The sequence below is a fragment of the Acanthochromis polyacanthus genome, chromosome 21 (assembly GCF_021347895.1).
Source record: "Acanthochromis polyacanthus isolate Apoly-LR-REF ecotype Palm Island chromosome 21, KAUST_Apoly_ChrSc, whole genome shotgun sequence".
NCBI classification, from domain to species: Eukaryota; Metazoa; Chordata; class Actinopteri; family Pomacentridae; genus Acanthochromis; species Acanthochromis polyacanthus.
This window is the reverse complement of record NC_067133.1, coordinates 8746546-8771227: the sequence shown is the minus strand read 5'-3', so window position 1 is coordinate 8771227 and position 24682 is coordinate 8746546. Positions and strand designations below refer to the sequence as shown.

Genomic DNA, 24682 nt, shown 5'->3' with positions numbered 1-24682 from the left:
TCAAAAATTCAGAAATTAATGGATCGAAGTGTTGAAAACTCAGATGTTAAGACACCAAAGTGGTAAACACCCAAACATTAATGTGCCAAAATGTCAAAAATTAGAATTTTAAGATATCAAAACATAACAAAAACCTGAATATTAAGTCAACAAAGCATCAAAATTGGGACATTAATGCACATAAAACATAAAACCATTCATCTTAATGCACAAACACACCCAAAACCCTGATAATAACACACCAAAATATATATAAAAAAACAATGTTAAAGCACTAAAACATCAACAATCTGGATTAATTAGGACACCGAAAACGCAAAAAAAAAAAAACGTGAATATTAATGAATCACGGTTTTTAAAAAAAAATATGACACCAAAGTATAAATACTCAAACATTAATGCAATGTCAAAAATCTGTATTTTAATCCTGGAAATTGACTCCCAAGCATCAAAAATGTTCATATTGAAGCACCAACAGTTGCAGTTTCAGACCTTCTCTGTTTCATCCATGTTTTCTTCTTCAGCTGCTGTCGGATGCTGAATAAAACTTAACAGTGTTAACTTGCTGACTGCAGTTTGTTAAGATAAATGTCAGCATCCATTCTTGTTCCTAACTCAATTACAACAGCGGCTCTGCTCTTTATTTCCTCGTTGTCATGGTGAATCATAATATCAGAGCTTCCCTGATTTAGTTACTCTCACAGTCGATTAAACAAACTCTGATCAGTGCTCTGAAACCAAAACTTTCTCCATGAGGTTCTGACACTTTGTGGAGTTAAGATGCAGGTTGTTGGTGTTTTAGTGCAGGAAGATCTCCCTATTGGATGTTTTATGTGTTTTAAGGTCTTATTTTTTGACACGTTGCTGAGTTTATAGCCAAGTTTTTGCCATTTCAGTGTGACACTATCCAAGATTTTGGTGTTTTGGGGTCTTACGATAGCCTAGCCGCGCTAGACAACCCACGGCAACGAATTTAATTCTCTGCCAGGGAGGGTCTAGTTACCCTCCATAAGGCTCGAGGCTGGATTCTCCTAAAACTGGCCGGACCAATCACCATGAAGTGTAGAGTCAGAAGGCGGGCGTAACTCAGTGACGACAGAGGCACAACGATTCTGACAGAAACAACCGGTGCACAATAAACAGTTATCTTTCGACTCGGCTTTGGCCACATCCCTTAAAGATTTGAAGCTAAAATTCAACTTGAAAGATAAACAAAGGACGGCACTTAAGTGTTTCATTGAGAAGAAAGACGTATTTGGACTTATGCCGACGGGATATGGCAAATCCTTAATATACCAGTTGGCTCCGCTGGTTGGGAAGCTAATGGGACTTAGCCACAATCCGCCGGTGCTCTCGGAACTACGTCAGCCTATTCGTTGCGTTGATTGGTTGTATACCTACCCAATTGCTGCAGAGGGATTTGATAGACAACCTTTTAGCCCGCCTCCCTCCCTGTCGAGCTTCCCTTGACCCTTGTGCCGTCAGAAACATGGGTGTAGCGTGGCTAGGCTAGTCTTACGATGTAGGTTTTGATACTTTGCGGAATTAATAGGCAGGATTTTGACATCTTATGATCTTAAAATCCAGATTTTTCACCTTTTGGTGCATTGCTGTTGAGTTTGCTGTTGTTTTTGACACTTTTGTGTCTAAATATCCAGACTTTGGCTATTTCGTTGTGTTAATATCCAGATTTTTTGGTATTTTGGTGCCTTAACATCTTGTTTTTTTATGTTGTATGTGCTTTAATGTCTTAGTTTTGACACTTTATAGAGTTATTAGCCAAGTTTTGAGTTTTTAGCGTCGTAAAATCCAGACATTTTTACAATTTGGCATGATAATATCCAGTTTTTCGACATTGTGGTGTGTCGTTATCCAGGTACTTGATTTGTTTGGTGCTTTAATGCCAATTTCTTTGGAGATTTTAGTGCATTAAGATCCAGGTTCTTGATGTTTTGGTGTTTTAAAAGTCACATGACATTTGATGGCTTCATATCCTGGTTTACAAGATTTTGGTACATTAACATCTAGATTTTTGATGTTTTTGAGCATCAGTTTCAAGATTCTGGGCATCTTTGGTGCGTTAATGTTTCAGGTTTGACACATAGTTGAATTATTATTATTCATGTTTTTAGTGTTTTGGTGCCTTAATGTTCTGAAGTTTGTTATGATATGAGGACACCAACATATTTTTGTGTGTTCTAATGTGCAGAAATATGTATATCATTTGCAGGTGATGATTATTTTACTTTATGATCAAATGAAAAGCCTGCAGAGTGTACAGGGAAACGTTGAACAATAATAAGTTACCTTATAGTGACCTCTGCTGGTCATTGTTGATAACACTAGTTGTGAAGGAGCACGCTGATGCTGGCAAAAAAAACAACTCCGACTTTAAGACAGCAGAGTGTTAAAAACCCGAACATGGATGCAAAATGTCAAAAATTTTGACTATTATCTTAACAAAGTGTGTAAATCTGCATGTAAGAAACAAAGAAAAATAACACAGCAAAATGTAAAAAAAATCATTAATGTCAACCCCCGAAATATGAACTAATCACAGAATCAAAACCTACATATCAGGACTACAACAAATCAAAACCCAGACATTAATGCACCACAGTGTTAATAATCTAGTGATTAAGACAAAAGTGCTTTAAAAAGTTTTTTTTTACAGCATCAAAGTGTAAAATACCCAAACATCAGTGCAATGCTAAAAATCTGTATTTTGACATCGCAAAATGTCAAAGACTTGACTGCTAACCTAAAGAGCCAAAACCTCCACACTGATGAACATAAAACATCTAAAACCTGAATATTAACACATCAAAATGCCAAAAAAAAAAAAAGATGTCAAAACCTCAAACTAATTATTCTACAAACTGTCAAAACTGTATTTTGGATGGGGAATAATTTGGATTTTCAGACATCAATATGCCAAACCTCCAATGACGAGCTCAGCAAAGAGTCACCCCCACCAAAAAATAAAACATCAATATCAATGCACCAAAACATCAAAAAATATGGATTATAAGATATTAAGATGTTAAAGTCCCAGCTTTTGACAAAAAACAAAGTCAAATCCTGGACATAAAACATCAGAAACCTGGAGATTAAAGGATCAAAGTGTTAGAAACTTGAATATTAAGACACCGAAACATCAAAAACCTGGATATTAAAATAATAAAATGTTAAAAATCTGAACATTAATTTATCAAGGTGTTAAAAAACAGGATTTTAGGACATCAAAACATCAAAAACCTAAATATTAATGCACCAGTGTGTTAAAACACTCAGATATTCAGACACCAAACCATCAAAAAACCTGGATATTGATGGATTAAAGTGTTAAACACCTGAACATTAATGGATCAAAGTGTTAAAAGCTCAGATTTTAAGAGACAAAAGTATCAAAAACTCAGATATTAGGACATCAAAACATCAAAAACTTGCATATTAATTCACTCTGCAGACTTTAATGCTGTTGAATACGTTGGTGCAATAACGGGTAATCGCCACTAGATGTCAGTAAAGGCTGATTCATGGACTTCTCTTAATACTGTGTATCCTCAGTGTGTAAATCTTACATCTTCAGAGATTCAAAAATCAACTCATTAAGTTGTTTTCCTTCCTGAGCTGGATCCTGTGTGACATCTGACACTAATAAAACTGTGTAATATCTGAAGGCCAGCTGCTGCTCATGTTCCTGATATTTAACTGACATTTACTCAGAGCCTCAGGAGACTGTGATCAGCTGCAGAGACGACAACATGTTGCTCCAAGTCTGAAAGATGCTCCAAGAAACAAGTCGGTAAACTCTTCAGTTTGTTTTGAACCAGTGAGGCTTTTAACTCTTCTTTAGAGACTAGAAGAGAACAGTAAGAAAAATCAAAAGAACACATCTAGAAATTAACCCTCCTGTTGTCTTCATTTACGGGCACCAAAACATATTGCTTCCTTGTCTGAAAAAAACAACAAAAATTCAGCAAAAAAATTCCCCAAATTTCTGAAAATTTGCAAAACCTTCAGGAAGCAAATTCCAATAATTCCTTAAAAATTTCCCTGAAAAGTTTTATTCTTAAAAAATCTCCCAAATTTGGCAAGAAAATTCTTGTAAATACTTACAAAAAAATGAGTAAAAGTCTTCCAAAAAATCCTAAAAATATCTAAAGTGATTACATGCATACCAGTAAAATTTCTAATATTTTCTTAAGAACATTCACAAAAAAATCAACCAGAATCCATCCAACATTTATTATTATTTTTACTGAATTAAGCAGTAATAAATGAATAAATAAATAACTGTTTTGCCAAATGTAAAAGAATAAATTACCATTAGGACATTTTTTATTATTATTTTTACTGAATCAAGCAGTAATAAATCAATAAATAAATACAATTTTGACCAAATGTAAAAGAATAATTTACTGTTTGGACATTATTTACAACTTCAGCCAGTTTTTTCAGGGTTTACCTGTAAATTAATACCTTTTCTCTGTGATTTGATGATCTGAAATTTCACAAAACTAGAAAAATCTGTAAAAAAAAAAAAGAAGAAACCAAACAAACAATAAATTGTACAAAAAAAACATTTGAGGCACATGACAGTATTAATCAGCAAACTATTTAAAATTTGATCACAAAGGAAGGGCGTTCTCAATGCAACATTTGCAAACAATTGTTTTAAGAACATTTTTTAAAAATCACCAGACCACAAACTTTTGTAAAGCAAAAACAATCTAGCTGCGCTTAAAAAAAATAGTAGATCCAGAATATCTAGCCACTGAAGCAGTTTGAGAACACTGATGATATTTATGGATCCGGCTTTAACCTGTCGTCTGATCCAAGAACAAAAAGGCTTCGGTGCAACTAAACCGTCCAGGGAGACAAATCACAGCGACGTCCAAAGACTCGTCCCTGAATCTGAGCTGAGATTCATCCGTCTCACCTCCAATAAAACCTGCAGACCCACCGGGACGTTTTACAGCTGATAACAACCAGCAGCAGCCTTCACCAGAACAAGCCGCTCTCTGACTTTCACACGTCTTCTGGGATTCAACAGAATCGACTCAGAGCTGCTGTTTTTCTTGCTGAGATGCTTGACGGATCTGTTAACTGCCGGTAAACAGGCGCTTTAATGATGTTTTTCTGCATCTCCGGAGAGCCCAACGAATTATTCGCTCTGCTAAATGTCAAACAAGGCTTTTCCTTAACCTTTATCACAGCCCACGTTAGATTTAATGAGCCTATAACTTTAATTTAACCAGCTGCCTAAACATGAAATTAAAGCTGCAACGAATAATTAACATAAACAGTGTACAAGGAGCAGCTCAGAGCACAAAAAGTAGAGAGAGTTATCACCTCAGTTATTCACAGCTTCGGTTTCGGCTTCAACAGACTAAAAAGTCTAAATGCTGTTTGCTCAGCAGCAAGAACGGGCCTTGATCACATTCTGCTCTTTCTGACAAATTGTTCCTAGCACAGCCACATTAAGCACTTCACATTAAACCATCCTATACAGGTGAATGCAAACATGACTACAAAGTACAAACATGCTGGGTCAGTCTAAATCAACAATGCGTTAGTTGTGAGTGTTAGTAGTAAAGAGATGTAAAGATGACTGTTTGCATAGTCAAAAGTTTACATCCAGACCATGTTTATCATGTCAGTCTAGAGTTTCCAATGATTCCTAGAATTTTCTCTGATGGAAACATTGAAACATGTGAATCTGTGTCACAAACTCCTTCAAATACTTTGGTTCTTTCATAGTGCTATTAAATATCTTCTGGAAATATGACAACATCTGCTGGATCAAAAATATACAAACAGAAAAGTTCATATTTGGTGAAACGTCTGTTTTGGTTTCACAAGCTTCTGGTTTATCTTTGACTCCTCTCGACAGAATTGGTTCAGTTCAACTAAATTTGTTGTTTTTCTGACTGAGACTTGCTTCTTCATCAGTCCACAGGTTCTTGATGGGTTTAAGTCAGGACTTGGGCGACCGGTCCAAAACCTTCATTGAAACATTTCTTTACCACGTCTGATGTGTATTTTGGGCTCATTGTCTTGTTGAAACATCCAACTGTGTCCAACATCAACCTTCTTCTGAAGAACGTGGAGGTAATCCTCCTTCTTCATTATTCCATTTACTTTGTGTAAAGCTCCAGTTCTACAGAGCATGATACTGCCACCGCTGTGCTTGGTGGTTGGTTTGGTGCTCTTAGGATTAAAAAAAGACCTTCCAAACCAGTCCTAAAAAAGGTCTAAAACCAATCCAAAACCAAAACTGAAACCCGTTTTACAAACAGTCCAAAATCAGTCCTAAGAAAAGTCAAAAACCGGGACAAAATCATGACCAAAACGAAACCTAAATTACTCTAAAAAAAAAAGGAAAAGTCCAAGACCCACCCAAGACAGTCTGAAATCAGTCCTCAATCAGGACTGAATCCAGCGTAAAGTAAATCCTAAACCAACTTTAAATCGCATTCAAAATTGGTCGCAAACCAGCCCAGAAGCAAGACTGAAACCAAAATAAACCAGTCCAACAGTACTTCTAGAAAGCCCCAGAGCATGATACTGCCACCTCCGTGCTTGACGGTAGATTTGGTGTTCTTGGCTTAAAGGTCTCACCTTCTCTCCTCCAAACATATTTCTGCTCAGTTTTTGTTCCATCTGACCACAGAACTTTCCTCCAGAAGACCTTTTCTTTGTCCATGTGATCAGCAGCAAACTTCAGTGGAGCTTTAAGGTTCTGCTTCTAGAGGAAGAACTTCTTTCTTCATGGATCCTCTCTTCATGGAGACTTTTTGACTTGTTGAAGTCAATGATTTGCTTTTCAGATCTTTGCTGAGCTCCTCAGACTTTCCCACTGTAGTGTCTGAGTCTAATGAGGGGCTCTAACGGGTTCTATTTAAACTGACTTAGAGGAACTAGCAGCTGTAGTCAATTGCAATCACTCGTGTTTTCTTTAAAACATTGCACCTTGTAGGTAATGTTAGCCTATGTTGTGGGATTGTTGCTTCAATAATGACTCCTCCTTTCAAATGTGGAAAAACAAGCTAACATATCTTAGATGAATACATTTTTAGCTTTTGTTGCGAGGTCTTTTGTTGAGAAATGTTTAGAATCTTCCATGAAAATGCTTTTCTGGCTCTTTAAAGCGTCCTTTAACTGATGTGAACAATCCATGCATGGACAGAAAAACTCCAGCATAAATGGTTCTTTGTACAAAAAGGTAAAATATTTGTGCATTTAAATAGTACACAACAAAAGCTGAAAGCCAAAGTCTATTTTTTCTCAAATGCTTCAAGCAGCAGAAATATTAAATTTCACTCCACTGTTAATGTACTGCAGCCCACACTGTTCATCACAGTCAAATTATGAAATAGACCTTTGTATTCCGCCTATTACATCACAGAAACAGAGAGTGAACTGAACTGCACTCTGAAACCCAAGAAGACACATGCAGGGTAATCAGTTTGCTGAGAAAGATGAATCTGAAGCAATGACTTCGGTTGGAAAACAAACAGAACGGTGGAGCTCCCGTACAAAATGCCATTGTTAATGAATACAGCTGTGCATCGATCAATGTGGAGAATCCCAGAGAAAAGGTGAGTCCAGGCTGAAGAGGAAGAGCAGCATCGATCGCTGGGAAAGTCTCATTGGAAATAAATTGTGTCATTAAATGCCCCCTTGTTTCTGACGGGAACAAATACGCTGCTTCCCCTTCATCCAGACCCTCTGAGGCCAATTTATTTCTATTAGCAGACAGTCTGCAAACAATACCCACTGATGTATATCCAACCCAGAGTATAAAAGCTCTTGTTTAATGCCACGCAGTCATTGAAGGAGAAGGTCGAGCAGTCGGCTTGTTTGTACCGGCTAAAAAAATGCAGGTGCACCTTGGGATGAAGCATCACTATCATCAAGCCCCATTAGGCTCAGAGCGGCCCACAAATATGCACCTAATGTTTTCTCCAAGGACCGACACTGTGCTGCACCACACTTAGTGCCGAACGGACAAGTTTATGTCGCATCTTTTGGAGGCTGCACGACCGGGTCATGCATCAACTGTGCAGCAGCCGTGTTTTAAAGATTTGACGAACGTTCTCACTTTTAAAGCTGCACAAATGAATTTATGTCATATTGAGGCTGATGTTGTTTTGGTTTAGCAGCTAAAAACACACAGGTGGAGAACAAATCAGAGCTAAAAGGAGAATGAGTGCTGGAATTAATTGTAATGTCAGTCCATGTCTCCTAGATGTGGAACTCAGCATCTTTTTGTCAGTATGAACTTATAACTTTTTAAAGTCTTTTGGGGGTTTGCAGTTTTCTCCACTGCCCCAAGAGGCTATAAAAACAAAGCAATGCTCCTTTAACGTGCGACATGTAGAATTACATATATATATATTTTTTTGCAAACAAAGGGATTTCTAACAGTGTCAAACTGCTAACATGCTGTAATTACATTTTTTTATTAGTTATATACGTGTGTGTGTGTGTGTGTGTGTGTGTGTGTGTGTGTTTGTGTGTGTGTGTGTGTGTGTGTGTGTGTGTGTGTGTGTGTGTGTGTGTGTGTGTGTGTGTGTGTGTGTGTGTGGTCAGGTGCTGGCTATACTTGTGGGGAGCAAATGTCCCCACAACTGTAGGAAAACCAAAAACAATGTCACTTGTGGGGACCTCATTTTGGTCCCCACAAGTTTAAACAGTGTTTTCTTGGCCATGTTGTTGTTACTGAAAAAAGTAAAAGTGCAAAAACATTTCTTTAGAGTTAGGCATTGTTTTGGTTAGGGTTAAGGTTAGGGTTAGGGTAAGGGTTAGGGGTTAGATATGAATGGGAGTCAATGGTAAGTCCCCACAATGATAGGAAAACACAATGTGTGTGTCTGTGTTTGTGTGTGTGTGTGTGGCAACAGGATCGTGAGAATCATTATTGTTACAATATCACAAAACTAGCAATTACCACCTAGCAATTTTGCCATGCTAGCATTGGGAGTTAACTAGCATTAGCAGTAAAGATGGTACATGTAGCAATTTTAACACTTTATTTTCATAAACAAAGAAATTCCAAACTGAAATTATTTGCAGTGTCAAACTGCCAATCCTGTATTTATTAGTTTATCTTCTTTCTTCTATCTTTTCTTTGTGTTTGTGCACCTTGTGTTTAGTGCTAATTAGCTATTCTATTAGCATTCTGTAATAAGACAGTGAACATTCTGGATATTTTTGTTGCTTAAGCATCAGTATGTTAGCAGAGGTAGTTTAAAGCATGGATAAAATGAAACACTATTACTAGTAAGCATTCAAAGTTTATATTAAAAGAGTTCAGTGTTCGTTGTAGACCTTGAAAACTGGAGTTTCTAAGAAAACAGCTACAACAAAATCCATTAGTCACTATTATGGAGCAGCTTGATTGTCAATTTAAGTTATAAAAAAAATCAGAACCATTCAATTTAAATAATGAAAAAAATAAAGAAAATTATGATTAATTTGTTTAATTCTGAATAGGTGAACTGACATGATCTTCAGGCGATCATGAAGTGAGATATTTGATATTATTAGCTGTAGCAGACGTTGACACGCTGAAGCTTTCTCACCTCCAGTTCCTACGTTATATTGAAAGTAGAGGATTCTCTCCTTTGTTGTAAATTACTTCCTTTCATTTTCAGCATGCAGCGATGCAGTGAAACAGAAGCTTTAACTGCTCAGCTAATCTTCCCTCTCTGCATATCTGGCAGGCCATTACGGCTCAGCGAGTCCATTCATCACGTCGGACATTATGGATCAAAGAGTGAGTATGGCTGACACCACTGCAAGATATGGGAGCGTAGGACATCCATAAAACTGCAGGTCAGCGTGTACGGATTCATCTAAAAATGAGAAAAAGTCAGGTAATGGCAGTAATTACTTTAAATAATTCATGCTTAGAAATTGTGATTTTATTATGACACTCAAATTGGCAGTTTTTCCCTCATTTTATCCGAGTTTCTCGCTTGAATTAATTATTTGGGAGAACAAACGACTGCGGCAGGAACACTGTGTTGCATCATAAAATCTAAAATGAGGAGGAAACTCTGTAAAACCAGAATATTAAATATGTTCACACTTTTATATTCCTCAGCTGCCAATCTGATCTGGCAGCAGTACAGTAAGTATATATTTGAGCTAGTAAAGCAGGAAAAACAGCAAAAATCTGATACAGTTCGGCTTTAAAAAAAATGTAATAAGAACACTTTACTGTAAATTTAATATTTACAAAATCTGGTATAAAGAGTGCCAAAAAACAGACATGGTGCATCACTATAACACTAAAAGAAACTGTAAAAATAACCATAAATAATTTGCAATCACACAATGCTAAAGAGTAAAGCACTTGTAAAAAATTACATTTTTGATGTGGAAATTACTTAATTTTAATCTGTTCATTTAGGTATTTTTACTGTAATCGTGGAACTTATTGCCCTTTCTCTGTGATTTTCTACTGCTGTGTAAAAAATTAACATCTACTGTTTTTTACATCTAAAATTAAACTTGCATTTTAACTGTAAAAAAAATGGCTAAAACTTTAAATATAGTCCTCCTCAAAAAAATGTGTATTTTTTCCACAAATGGTAATTTGTTCTTTTACAGTGTTTGACTGTAGAATTTCACTTTTTATATTTAAAATTTTGTTTTTAAATCAGCAAAAATATTGTTTGCACTCATTGAAAGACAAATTATGTAAATTAAGGTACTGACAAAAGGTAAATTGTCTTTTAAATATATAAAATATACACATGCAAAGCTGCAAAAACCTATAAAATAATATTTTTTGGTTTTAAAAAGAAGAAAGAAATTTGTTACATTGCAGACAAATATTATATATAATATATAGTATGAATTTAGGAAAATACAAATTTTTGTTGAGGACAAATGTACAATTTTCAGCTCTTTTCTTAGACCTGTGTCCTGTGATTTTGTGTGTGATTGAACAAAATGGGGAAAATCTGTACAATAACAGCATATTGTATGAATAAATACAGTTTTAAAACTGTTAAGTGTTAATTTTTTACAGTGCAAACTAGAAAAATTGACCGTGTAACAAGAGTTAGGTGAAATTAATGAAAATGGAGCAGAGAAAGGCCAACCAAATAAGTACCCTGAACATAAAACTGAAAACAGAATTGTGATATCAGTGTTTTTTTTCACTAATGGAATATAATAATATGTCTGTTTTCTGTCACATGTAAGTTTTTCACATTAGAAAGTTGTGTCTGACGTGTAGTTAACAAAATGAACTTCATGCATTTGAACTGAACGTGAAATAAAGACAGGAGCCAGGAGGTGTAATACATAGATAAATATATGTCAGTAAATACATTCAGACAGAACATGACTTCCAGTCGTGTTTACATCAGACGATTCCAGACTTGCCCCAGACCTTCAGTTCACAGCTTAAAAACTCATGTTCGGATTACGTCCACGCCCGAAAACCTCCCTTTGGTCCCGCCGGCCAATTTAATCCCGGCTGGTTCAATCCTCCACGTTTACGTAACATCAGGAACCTCGGCAGCTGCTTTCTGTCACATTTTATACCTGATTCTCAACCAAAACACCAAACATGTGCCTCCAATACACTGTAAAAGACAATAATATTAATTTTATGGAAAATAACTCTGAAATTTTACTGTAGTTCTTGGTAAAATTGCATATAAATGTTTGTAAATTTACCTGTAAATTAACAAATCAGCAATTATTTTAAACATTATGCCAATAAAGCCAAATTAAATTAATATAAAATCTAATTTTCTTAATACTGAATGAAAAAAATGTTTGACTGTAAAATTATTTTGACTTTATTTCAACGAGCAAAAGCTGCTACACTGTAAAAAATGAAAAGAAATAATCACTGTTGTTTTCTGTAAAATTGTACATAAATGTTTGTAAAATTACAGATTTTATCTGTAAATTAACAAATCAACAGTTATTTTAAATGTTATGCTAATAAAGCATTTTAACAATTTACTGTTATTTTACAGATTTTCCCTGTTTTGTGAAATGATTGTGGTTATTTTCAGATTTTCACCATTTGCTTACAGATTTTAACAGTGTAGACAATATCTGTAATTTAACAAAACAGGGACAATCTGTAAAAGACCAGTTTCTTTGCAAAATGAGTAATGAAAATTTACATTAATTGTTTTGTGTTGTACTTTAATTTCAGTCATCTTACTGTTTTTCTCCACTTCTTTTTTTTTACAGCCTAGTCTGATGTGAACAGTGATTTCAAAAACTAATGTAAAAGGAATCTCTTGTTAGTTCATTTTACTGCTCATTTACAGATGTAGTTTGAACTATTAGCATGATTTGCTAGTTTTAAGCTCAAACTCCAGTTTATAGGCTCATGATCAGACTTAAAGAAACCATATTCTGCTTCTTTGGTTCCTCCTGTTCCTTCAGTGTGTCAAAAAGCTGCTTTTTTGTGAATGTCAAAGACTGCAAACTTACAAAGTCTTCACCAAAGAGAGTTAAACCCCTCTGACAGGAAACACTGATCCGTACCTGAATCTTAAAAAGCTGGAATCAGTCAATGAATACAAATCAACTTTATGTGACTTGAAGGCAGATACAATACATTTTGGATGTACATGTTATGAACTCAGACTGCATATCAACTATGGATCTGAAAAGTAAAGCCTTAAACATGCATTTTGTTCTAACAGCCAGCAGGGGCGACTCATTTGGCTGCAAAAGAAGTCAAATGTCAATGACCCAGCTTCTTGCTCAATTTGTTACCTTAGTAAATGTTTCCCTAGTGAGTTTTTGGTCTCAATCTTTAGTTTGTAGTCTCCTTTAAAACATCATGACGTTAATTTTGTAAATTCTAACAACATTTGGAGGAAAATAGACAATAAAGCAGCGTATGTTTAGGGATGGATCAACCTTGTGATTGACAGGTGTCCTTTATTTGATTGACTTTATTACTATAATACACGCTCAGTCTAAACCTTATTTAAATTGTCATGACTCTTGTAAAAGAGATGCTTTTACTCAATAAGCCTAAATAAAGGTTAAGGCTTTAAACCCTAAGCAGTTTCTGGTCATCGATTTTTGTTACGTGAGTGTTGGTCATGACCTCGTAGTTGCATTGAAAACCCAAGTTTGTTTTGATTTCTTCAAACGATTTGGTGCATAAGCTTCATTTTTGGCATTTTTTTTAAGTGACAAAGATTAAAATCATAAACCGTCACAATTTTTAGCGTATTTTTGACTGCTTTACTGAAGAGAAAGATTCTTTCTGGGTATAATTTTGACAATTTCTGTGTTAACATAAAGAAGTAGCTTGGAAAATCCAAACTGAATCTCCATGTAATCTCCTATCTCCATGTTAGGAGATACAGGAGAATCAGTTTGGCATTGGGCGAATTGAATCGCGTTTCCCTCCCGGGAAAGTTTGGTACAACCAATCATAGCACGGGAGGCAGGAGTTAATGCTGCGTCATCTTCAGCGCCTGGATTACCCATAAAACACCTGCGTACCTCCTGTAACCAAACACAAACATTAACAAAGTCATTCCTAACACCGCTAATCGTCCGGAAGGAGTCTTTTGTTGCGTAGCCTTTTCAAAAATAAGTGTTGTACTTGAGAGTACCCCATGTATTCGCAGATTTTTGTGACAAAAACGGCAGTAATCATTCACCGCAACGCTTTCTCGGCTGCATGCCATTGTTGTTTGGACTACATGGACTTCAAGGTCGATTTGTTTGTGCGTCACATCCGTGTTACGCTGATTGGTTCTTTCTCGTTCAAGCTGCATTCGTTAGCCCCTCCTTTTTGAAATCGTCTCCTATCATCACAATGCCAGACTGCCTTTATTTGTATTTATATTAATAGATAAATAAAGTCAGTCTGGATTTTCCAGGCAAGTAAAGAAAACTTTCAAGTTTGCTGGCTGGTTTTGGGTTTAGAGGGTTTAGGAAAAAAATAGATGACCAGTGCAAATTACTAGTAGTTCTGAGAGTAAAGTTTTAAAATATTTTTGATGTATTCTTGGGGAAATTTTATGACACAATCCAAATCTTTGCCAGAATTTTTTGACTTCTTGATTTTGAAAAAGCTTACTCAGATGTACCCATAGTCTACATTTGGGAAGTCAGAATAGCACGAAGATAACAGTGTCTTCTTAGGACTGTGTCCATAAAAGTGGTTTCTAATGAGGACAGTGTATTTTATTTATTTCATTTCTTGGGTTTGAAAAATGTTCAGCTTTGGGTAAAATCCTGCATTTATCTGTGTCATTTCTTACCCAGCCATCCAATCACAGTGGAAACAAGACGGGACTAATACCAAAAAAACAAAACATCTCATTTATTCTGCATGTCTCCATTTTAAAATGAGTCACAAATAAATCGCTGGCTGTTGCCCAGATTTTATCAAAAACAAAAAATTCTTCACTTTTTGACGCAACTGTGAAGCATCTTACGACTCATCTGTAACCAACAGTCACATGACAAAACTTCAGTAACTCTTTCAGCTGAACTGCACACAGTGTGTAGACAAAGCAGACAGTATACGAACAATTTCAAAATGTATGTTGTATAATATCCATTGCATGTAGAGCCTTCATTTTTCCTTGGTGGTGGTACCAGCTACCGACAGTGTAGTAACTTGGTGTAATTTTTGCTTTTTTGTGTCTTTGCGTAAGTTTTCTCTGTTATTTTTGCATCTTTCTTAACTGTTTTTGAGTGATTTCTCCTTCCTCATGGTTGTTCTGTTTCCATAAAGCTGCAGGACTTTTATATTGCAGTTAAAAATGAGCCAGAGTGAAGAAAAATGTGATGGACGCAGATAAAAACCGCCCAGAAACTGCCAGGGTTTAGTGTTAATACTGTTGTTTTCTTAGCATCTATCTCCATCCCATCCTGCGCTACGTCTTCAAAAATATAAAAAAATGATGCTTAGGAGGAGCAGTTAATTGGGTCAACCAGGTGAGCCAGTTAATTGGGATGTTATTTAGCTGAAAGATGCTTCCAAAACAACACTTTGGTGGACACACAGCCTCAATCAGACTCAGACGTTTGGAATCAGGCTCCGTTAGATTTACATCAATCAGCCCACAAAATCCATTTTCCATCAACGTGGTGATTCACAACCTGCCTTTTCTTTTTAAGAATCTGCAACGTTCACTTACTGCGAGGATTTATTTCCTCCGTTCGCCCCCATGAGACTCGCATGCGGCACATTTACGCAGCTAATTTCCAGAGAGGTGAAGGGTGAACAGCTCCCTGGAGCAGCCCAAGCTTCGGCAACTCTCCAAGGACAACGTTGAGGACGTTATTTCCAGAGAGGAAGTGACCCAGCGACCGCCAGGCAACTGGACGGTCTATCATGAAGTGACAGATTCACACCGACGGCCCTGTACATTACGGCTCGGTTATGGAGATGTATGCTGCCTACAGAGTTTGGTGCAAGACGGAAAGCCTTTACAGTTTGCTTTGTTCACGACTGCACACAAAAGCTTTTCACTACAAAACCTATAAATCTCTTTGGCTCTTGCACCAAACTTGCTCTGAATCCTGGAGGTAAAACTGTGAAAACCATCTACGCAACAGTTCAACACAGCTGGAAAAAAGACATTTCACAGAACTCTTCACACTGGATTCGTCAACATAAATAGGACATGGCCCACACATGACCTGCTTAAAAGCGCTATGTGTAGCATTTCACAATAATCACAATCAACCCAGAAAAGGAACACATAATCTTTGCTGCTTCCTGTCCCGAGGCAGACCTGCCTTGTTCTCCGTGACGTCTTTCTCCAAAAGCTGCAGAGTTTTCTGCAAAACACATGTACAGAGGTTCAGAAACCATCATGTTCTGGAGCGTGTTTGGCAGTCGGTCGTCGCCTGGGAGACTCTCCAGGGACTGACTTGACCCGCAGATTGAGGGTCAGATGGGAGACAGGGCTAACGTGCTAATCTGTTAGCATATTTACTGCTGGCTGAGCCCTACTGGGTGAGCTGTTTTTAGGATACCATCATAAAATCTGTGGGTTTGACAATGCTGTTCAAAGAAATAAGTTGGAACTAAGCTCATACATGAGTCAAAGGTTCTGGTTATCAAAGGTAAATGTAGGTGGAAGACTTGAGAAACAGCAGCGAGATTCCAAGTTGCTAATTTCCTCTTTACTGAGTATCAAAATGTTGTGGAACCCTCGCCTTGCAGGTCATGGACGTCCATCGTGTCCTTGCCCAGATTGGGATTATATTCAGTGTCTATGAAAAGTATTTTCCTCCCTTTAATTGCTTTTCAACATCGGGTCATAACTTAAGAATTTACCAAAAAAGCTCCTTTGTGTTAAAACAAAAAACTATTTCAAACTGAGTTATCAATTAATGATACAAAATGTAAAATAAGTGATAGCTTGGACTTCAGTTAAGACCATCATTAAGAAATGGAAGGAATATTTCACGTGTAATTCACACACCATTTTGACTGCGAAGCATGGTGGTGGCATCGTCATGATGTGAAGCATGGTGGTGGCAGCATCATGACGTAAAGCCTGGCGGTGTCGTCATCATGATGTGAAGCATGGCGGTGGCAGCATCATGACGTGAAGCATGGCAGTGGCATCATCATCACGTGAAGCATGGCGGTGGCAGCATCATGATGTGAAGCTTAGTGGAGGCAACATGACGTAAAGCCTGGTGTTGGCAGCATCATGATATGAAGCACGGTGGTGGCAGCATGAAGACATGAAGCATGGCGGTGGCGTCATCATCACGTGAAGCATGGCGGTGGCAGCATCATGATGTGAAGCATAGTGGAGGCAACATCATGACGTAAAGCCTGGTGTTGGCAGCATCATATGAAGCACGGTGGTGGCAGCATCAAGACGTGAAGCATGGCGGTGACAGCATCATGATATGCAGCATGGCGGTGACAGCATCATGATATGCAGCACGGTGGTGGCAGCATCAAGACGTGAAGCATGGTGGTGGCGTCATGATATGAAGCACGGTGGTGGCAGCATCAAGACGTGAAGCATGGCGGTGGCATCATCACGTGAAGCATGGCGGTGGCAGCATCATGCAAGTGAATACTTCTGTAATTGCTTTTTTATATTTTCAAGAAATCACTTTGTAGAAACTTTGAAATTTGAAATCTGCTTTTGTACATTCTTGTCAACAAATGCCAAATTATATTGACCATGATTTATTGTTGAAAAGCATAAAAAGGTGAAAACCACTCAGGGGGTAAATACTTTTTATAGTCACTGTACATTTCCTGTTGCAGCTCTGAGTTTTTGACCCTCCTTGTAAAGCTGTTACTGCAACTTTTTATCGTTTTAGTGTTTTCTATCTTTTGCTACAGCGACTGCACTTTTACTTTAAAATACTGCACATAGCACCTCGACATATTCTAGCTACTGTCCATCCGCAACGTCACAGATCTCACAGCCTGTTTTTCACGTTATATTGGTTTTCATGTACAGAGAAACGTGTCTGTCAGGTTTTAATAGTTTGTTTCCTCCAAGATTGTCAATAATCATCTTCAGACAGAAAATAATAGCTGCTGTGCTTTCAGTCGGTGGAAGAATCAGTGGCTGGGTCCACAAATCCACAAAAACCTCCCAAACCAGAGGGCGACTCAGCATTGCTCCTCCCCCAGTGAGTCTGTGTTCTCCCCCAGGTCTATGGAGGCTGATGCGGATCTCATCTTTCCACGTCCCGGACCTGGACCAGGACCGGGACCGGGCCCTGGACCCGGCCCCCCGACAACAAGGCCTGCCCTGGCCCCACTGTGGCCCGGGTAGACCTCCACGGTGCTGGAGATGGACTGCAGGGATCGGTCCCGGAAGTAGTGGAAGGCCTCCTGGTCCAGGTAGCTCTGCTCCTCGCGGAGGCCCTGCTCGAACAGCTTCCTCTTGTGCCGGAACTCGATCACCGTTTTGGTGTAGGAGTTGAGGGTTGTGACTGAGGCGGCCATGCAGCAGGTGAAGGAGCCCCACGCCAAGCTGGGTGGACACAGGGAGAAGGTACACAGGTCATTTGAAGTTTTTAAATCAAGTATATTAACAAGTTTTGCACACTGTCAGCGTGTTCAAATGGGTGACCCAAAATGTACTGCATTAGGTTCTGTTTAACTCTTTAAAAAAGAGATACAAATCTGCAGCAAAACAAACCTTTAATCACAACTCAGAACTGTTCTTTAACTTATTGCATTTCAGCTTATTATTATTGCATAACTTATGTTGTTCAAATACTGACAAAATCAAAAATTCTCATCCAGCACTCCAGCTACTAAAGAAGTCCCAATCCAATCTCAAAACCTTTTTGTACTGAAGGGTCGCGATTTCACTGAGCTCAAACCTAAACCTGATCCGTTGTTTATGTCTGTTACCCTACAGGTATCGTAAAGACAGAACACAATCTGTGGCAGCACCCTGGCGATATGAATAATTTACTTATTCAGTAGTCAACAGCTTGACTTATCAATAATTGATGGCACAAAATGAGCACAGTGGACATGTGTCCTGTGCTGTTGTTGCCGTTTTAGTCAATGGACACATGATTCGGAACATACATTTGCCACAGAGATATAAAAATTCTGTCCCAGTTGATTCCAGTTAAATACATGAGCTCTGGTCAGAGGTCATTAAGCACCACAGAAGTCTTTGTCATGGTGCCCCTTTACTAGCCACAATGCCCTCTGCTTGCCAACATGAACTGCCCATCTGAGTGTCGCCTGCTCTGGTTTCTACAGTATTAAGCAGTAAGAAGCTCCACTTGGTGGAACAACCAGGTACTACAGAAAACTTGACCAAAATATCTTGAAAGTTCTCCAAATCATTATAAATTTGTCCAAATTGACTTGAAATTTGCCTAAAGTCATTAAAAATGGCCCCAAATTACCCAAAATGAGTAAAAATTGGCCCAAAATACTTCATCCTTCTTTTCACCTGCTGTCACACAGGTTTCATAAAGGGAGAACACGATTTTTGGCATGATGCTAGGGATGGTGATTTGAGTAATTTTACAAATCAAAAACATGCAGATTGGTACATGAATTCCATTCGAAGGTCAGTAACCATCACAGAAGTCTTTGTCACGGTGCCCCTTTACAAGCTAAACTCCCACAGTGTTCTCTTCTTGCCAACATGAATTGGCTGTAGTCTGAGTGACGCCTCCTCTGGTCTAGAGTGCCTATATAATGAGAGTGGCGACAACTGGGGATTTGAAGCCATTTTGTTTCCATTCACTCAATATGGGACGCGCAGCGCGAGGTGGACATTCACGAAAACTATGGATTGTTTACTGATTTCAAGACATGTTTTGGACAAAATAATTTACTGGATTGTTTTGTCTGGATGTCCAAGGTTGGATCATGGCCGTTTTTAGTGGAATATTTTCATCTGTGACTAGTTTTGAGCCTTCAAAGGTGAGTTGTGCTGTTTACGTTATTTGCTGTTTGTTGGACAAATGTGTTTATATTACCCGCTGTGGTAATCACATCTTAAAAGTGGTTTATACCGGCGGATTCATAAGAATCTAAGCTTTCCATGGTGTATAATGTTTCTATCATCGAGTTTTCAGCTTCGGTCAATTTAGTAAAATACGTTTTCCCGTCCGCCTGTACGCTGCTGCAGCTGTAAGCATATGGCTAACAGCATCCTCATGCTAACGGCGGCTAACAGTCCAGAAACAGGTGAACAACACGGAGCCTGTTCGGGTCATATGAGGCTGATAAGTGACTGCAGGTTGGACGGAAAACAGAAAATAGGGAACAGAAAACTGTCAGCTGTTTGTTGAATTGGAAATCATGTGAATGAACAGGGAGGCTGTTGTGGAAGCTCAGATGGGCCGCTGAAGTTTAACAGGTTATCCCGTTAAACTTCAGCGGCCCGTATTTCATGCATCTCCATGCATGAAAATGGTCAAAGTCAAAATAACCACAACTGCCTAAAATCACATCAAACTTTTCTGTCTGTCATTCAGCCATACATCATAACATGAAAGTACATACATGGGACTAACCTGGCACAAAAATCATGATGAAGTCGGTTTCCATCCCACTCTCCGGACTTTATTTTCCCACAGTTTCATTCTTTCACTACTCCTGGGAAATCTAAACATGTGTAATCTCTTCTCCAATCGATTTGTGCACCCAAAGGCACAACAGCCCGTCATTTTTCAGGTATGTATGAAACCAAAAAAGACCTAGAATTACTCTCTGCGTTGTAAACAACGTTAACAGGCATAACCGGCATTCAGGAATTGGAAACAAAATGGCTCCTATAGATCACGTGACCAAATTTTTTTGGACCCATCATGTCGCCACTCTCATTATATAGGCACTCTACTCTGGTCTCTACAGAGGCTCCACCTGGTGGAACAACAAAGTACTACATCTGATCTTCAATATATTTTCTCACATGCAAGTAGAAAATATTGTTTTTTTGGAACTTGTGGAGCCACCGTACACCCTACCACTTCCAAATTACATTTCAGATATTGTCCTACTGGAGTTTTCCAACAAGGTTCCTGAACACCTACGAAACATTAAACAACATTTCTGGAAGCTGAAATTTTTATCACAATGCAGAGCTATTCAGTGGTCCAGAATATACAGTGGATTGATTTTAGTATGTATTATCCAAGACAATGGTTCAGATTGTAATTTGGTATCAGCAGATGCTAAAATTAAATGACTCAGATCAGACTGGGGCAGGAAAACTTGACTGGAACACCCCTACCTGGGACATAGTCACCCTTTTTGTACTGATGCAACTTCAGTTGTAAAAATGTAAACTGTGTACCATCTATAATACGTGGAGGCACTGTACAGGGGCTTGGTGGTTAGTACTTTCACCTTGGAGGTAGAAGATCACTGATTTGCATCCAGGCCTTCCCTGGATGTTTCTGCATGGAGTTTGCATGTTCTCCCTGTGCATGTGTGGGATTTCTCCAGGTTCTCCGGCTTCCTCCCACAGTCCAAAAACATGCTGGTTTTTTTTTCAGATTTGTGGCAAGTTCTCTCTCCTTCTACAAATACGCTGTTTTTCGGGGATATTTCTTCAGCATTCATGAGTGACAAGTTCACTTTTCCTAACAAGCTTTGGTGTCAGCTCAAAATGATGCTGACAGGAGGGTGAAATCACCTACTGCTTGTTAGATCCCCTCAGGGACATCTTAGGATTCAACCTTTGGGCACTTCAAAGATCCAGAGACAATTAAAAGCTACTTCCATGATCATTTTTTTTTACAATTCCTTGAAACCAAAGTGTCTTTGTCCTGCTACGAACACCAGGAGGTTGGATCGACCAGATGGAGACATTTCCTTTGACTCAGAAGCCATCTGTGGTGTTTCGGGGAATCCTCGTAGTTCTTCAACCCTAATGTTCTCATTACTGACGAGCTGCTAATTGAGCGACTGTGGAGGGAATAACTCTGATATTAGCTATTTAATAAAGAAGCAAACAAGCTGCCAAACACTGCACACCGAGGAAATACCAAGCAGAGATCATGAAACGTGGCGAGCAAGAAAAACCATGAAGGTAAATAACCTCAAAACTCAGACAGGAGTGATGCAATCCATCACTGCTTATCTGGAGGAAACAGGAAGCCAAACTGTGGCAGGATTTCATATTAATACACAGATTAATGTCAGCCACAGTGATCAATCACTGTGTTTAGAATTTAACCATTTGTGTCACACAGATGTTTAAAGCAAAAACACAATAACAAATCATATTAGCTCACTAAAACACCAAATAAACAACCAGGACATGTATTACACAAGTAAAAACTAGACTCTCACATGGAATTTAGGAAAAAATGTGCAGGTTTTCTGCTCGGATAAGGAGAATATGATGCAGTTTGATGGAGATCAAGGAAACAATATCTGTCAAATAGTGCAAACAGTTATACATAACACACACTTCAAAATAAAAGGCAAAATGGAGCTTTTCGGCCATCAGACTGAACACTATGTTTAGCGGACATTAATGAAGCATGGTGGTGGTAGCATCATGATATGAAGCATGGTAGTGGTAGCATCATGATGTGAAGCACGGTGGTGGCAGCATCATGATGTGAAACGCAGTGGTGGTAGTATCATGACATGCAGCATGGTGGTGGCAGCATCATGATGTGGAGCACGGTGGCGGTAGTATCATAATATGAAGAGTTCACATTTTTCAATCTGCAACAAACATCGCATTTCTTCTAAATAGCAGCAAATATGTGTAAAATAACATTTTTTATTTTAATGATTTAAATACAGCAAACTGTGTCATTTTACAGTCGTGTTGTACAAAAACAAATATTTAAAAATATATTTGTTTTAATGTGGATATCATTTACAATTTTAGCCTGTTTTTTAATGGTTAACATGCCAATGAATACATTTTTGTGTACATATCATTAGAACATGTCTGAACTCAAAAAGACTGAGTTACATCAACTTATAATTTGTGTGTTAATGCATTAATACATTCTTGAAGGTTATATTTTTAAGATTACAGCCTTCAGGATGATCGCAAAGGAGCTTCTTTCTTTGTTTCATTCATAAAACACATCCGTAAATCATGTTAATTAGACTGGATGCAGAAAATATGAATTAGAATTGAATCAACAGATGATTAAAAAAAGTCACAAGGTACAATATTCCAGCTTTCAATTTTAAAAAATTTAAAAGATTGTCCCCGTTTTGTAGTCCCCTGTGCTGAAATAGAGTTCAGAAAGAATGTCGGAGATCATTCATACTTTAGATTCGTCCCGATGGAGCTTGTGGCTTCTGTTCCTGTGGAAATTAATCTTGCTGAAGAATTTATTCCACTTTAATGATCCTGATCGACTCCCTGCTCATGTTAAACGAGAAGCTTTTCTTCAGTGACTCACTGAAATGTGGCTATTAACAGCAGCAATATATTTCTTTTTTCCTTTTATTATGGCATGATTCTTCTAAAAAAAAAAAAAAAAACACATTGCAAAGCTGGTTTTGGTGAGTTCTGTATAAAGAAACTGTATCTTTGAGGTTGGAAAGTTCATTGTCAACGTTGGAAACAGCAGATAAAGTTCATAAAGCCCATTTAGAAATCATTGTGGAGCTTTTTTATCATTTTCCATGACCTTCATCAGCTGTTTCAGAACACGAATTAACACTGAAATTCAGCTTTTACCCACAAAAACCCATGATTTTCATGTAATATGCATGAATAGCTGCAGCTGAGATGCTTTAGGCAGTTCTAAGAATATATTATTCATGTACACTCCAAAAAGGGACCTGTTCCCACTGCCTAATTAAATGCACAGTTGCAAGATAAAAGAAAAAATCTAATTCATGAGCTTAGATTTAAAATTTTGAAGTTGAAAACATTTTAATGTGGTCAACAATTAATGTTTTTAACTGGAAGAATTTGAATGATTATTTTTTACCATTTTTGATTATAATAGTATTGCACCATTAATTGTTTTATTTACACAATTTTTAACATTTTTTCATGGAAAAACGACAATGGAAAACTCGAAATTGATAATTATGTCACATTTGAATTGCATAAACTTTAAATTATATATAAACATAACTGATGGCTGAATTAGATATTATATTATTTTATCGTAATGCACTTTCTTGTCCCTACTTTATTTTATTTGAACTTATATGTGCATGTATATGTGTCTAGAGGTTCTTATTTCTTACATTTTTCTAAAAAAGAAACGGGAAATGCAGTTTTTTTTTAATTAGTAGAAAAAAAAGGTAAAATACAGGAGTTTCTCGACTTACGTCGAAGTTCCATTCCGACGGTGTGACAAAAGTCGATTTTCGTTGTAAGTCGGAACTCCGGTGAAAATGTAAACAAAGCCAGTAAGTGCATCACGATATCAATCAGTTTACATATTTGCACAACTACAGTAAGGAAAACTGTCATTAGCTCCCACTTTGGTAGGAAAATACCGGTGAAAATGTAAACTGTAAGTCTGACTTACGCTTGGGAGCCATAATGAAGTTAGCAAATGTAGCATAATGCAGTGTGGCGGCAAATGTACGCAAAACAGTCTTACAGCGCCATGTGATGACTACTGTACATGCAGTATTCATCCACTTCACTCGTCTAGTTCCACTGAACCAGTCCCAATGTAACAGCGAAACATTGTATGTTAAAGCGAGGACCAGCCCGTCATCAGTTCAAACGTAACAGCGAAATGATGCAAGTCGAGGACGTCGTAAACCGAGGACCTCCTTTATTGTGATTATCAGTTTTGAAAAGTACCACCCATCCATCCACCCCGAGCTCCTCTCTACCTTATGGCTCCTGTGATTATTATTAAAGCTGCATTGTCACTAAAATATGCATGTAATTGGTTTAGGAGCGTTTGCTGAAAGTACTGAAATTGCCCAATAAAATGCTGCATAGACAACATACAGGGTAGAGTTTTAATAGGATCTTTTCTGACGCCCGCTGTCCTCCACAAATAATTAGTTTGAACCCAGACAGCAGCTGCAGCTCAGATTAAAGACCAAAAAGTCCTTCTGAATAATTATCTGAGAAACAACAGCCTCTGTGAACCTGAGCACCACCTGCCGAGTGCAGCAGCAGCCGTCGTAAACATGATTGGATAATTGGAGGCCTAATGTCGATGTTGTTTTCAGTGAAGAGAAAAAGTGTTCGGCCCCCCTCAGAGGTTTTCCCCTTTCACTGAT

The 24682-nt window shown here is 37.9% G+C and overlaps 1 protein-coding gene across 2 annotated transcripts in view; it reads right to left on the bottom strand.

The window, feature by feature from the left end:
• Positions 1-11320: 11320 nt before the first annotated feature.
• gsg1l (gsg1-like) overlaps positions 11321-24682 on the bottom strand; it is a 37058-nt gene continuing 23696 nt past the window's right edge. Inside the window, exon 5 of one of the 2 annotated variants that reach the window (XM_051941245.1) lies at positions 11321-17993. In XM_051941245.1, coding sequence (XP_051797205.1) covers positions 17445-17993 — 549 coding nt within the window. In that variant the 3' untranslated portion in view covers positions 11321-17444. The remainder of the gene's footprint in view (positions 17994-24682) is intronic. The other variant, XM_051941247.1, reaches the window with a different exon arrangement.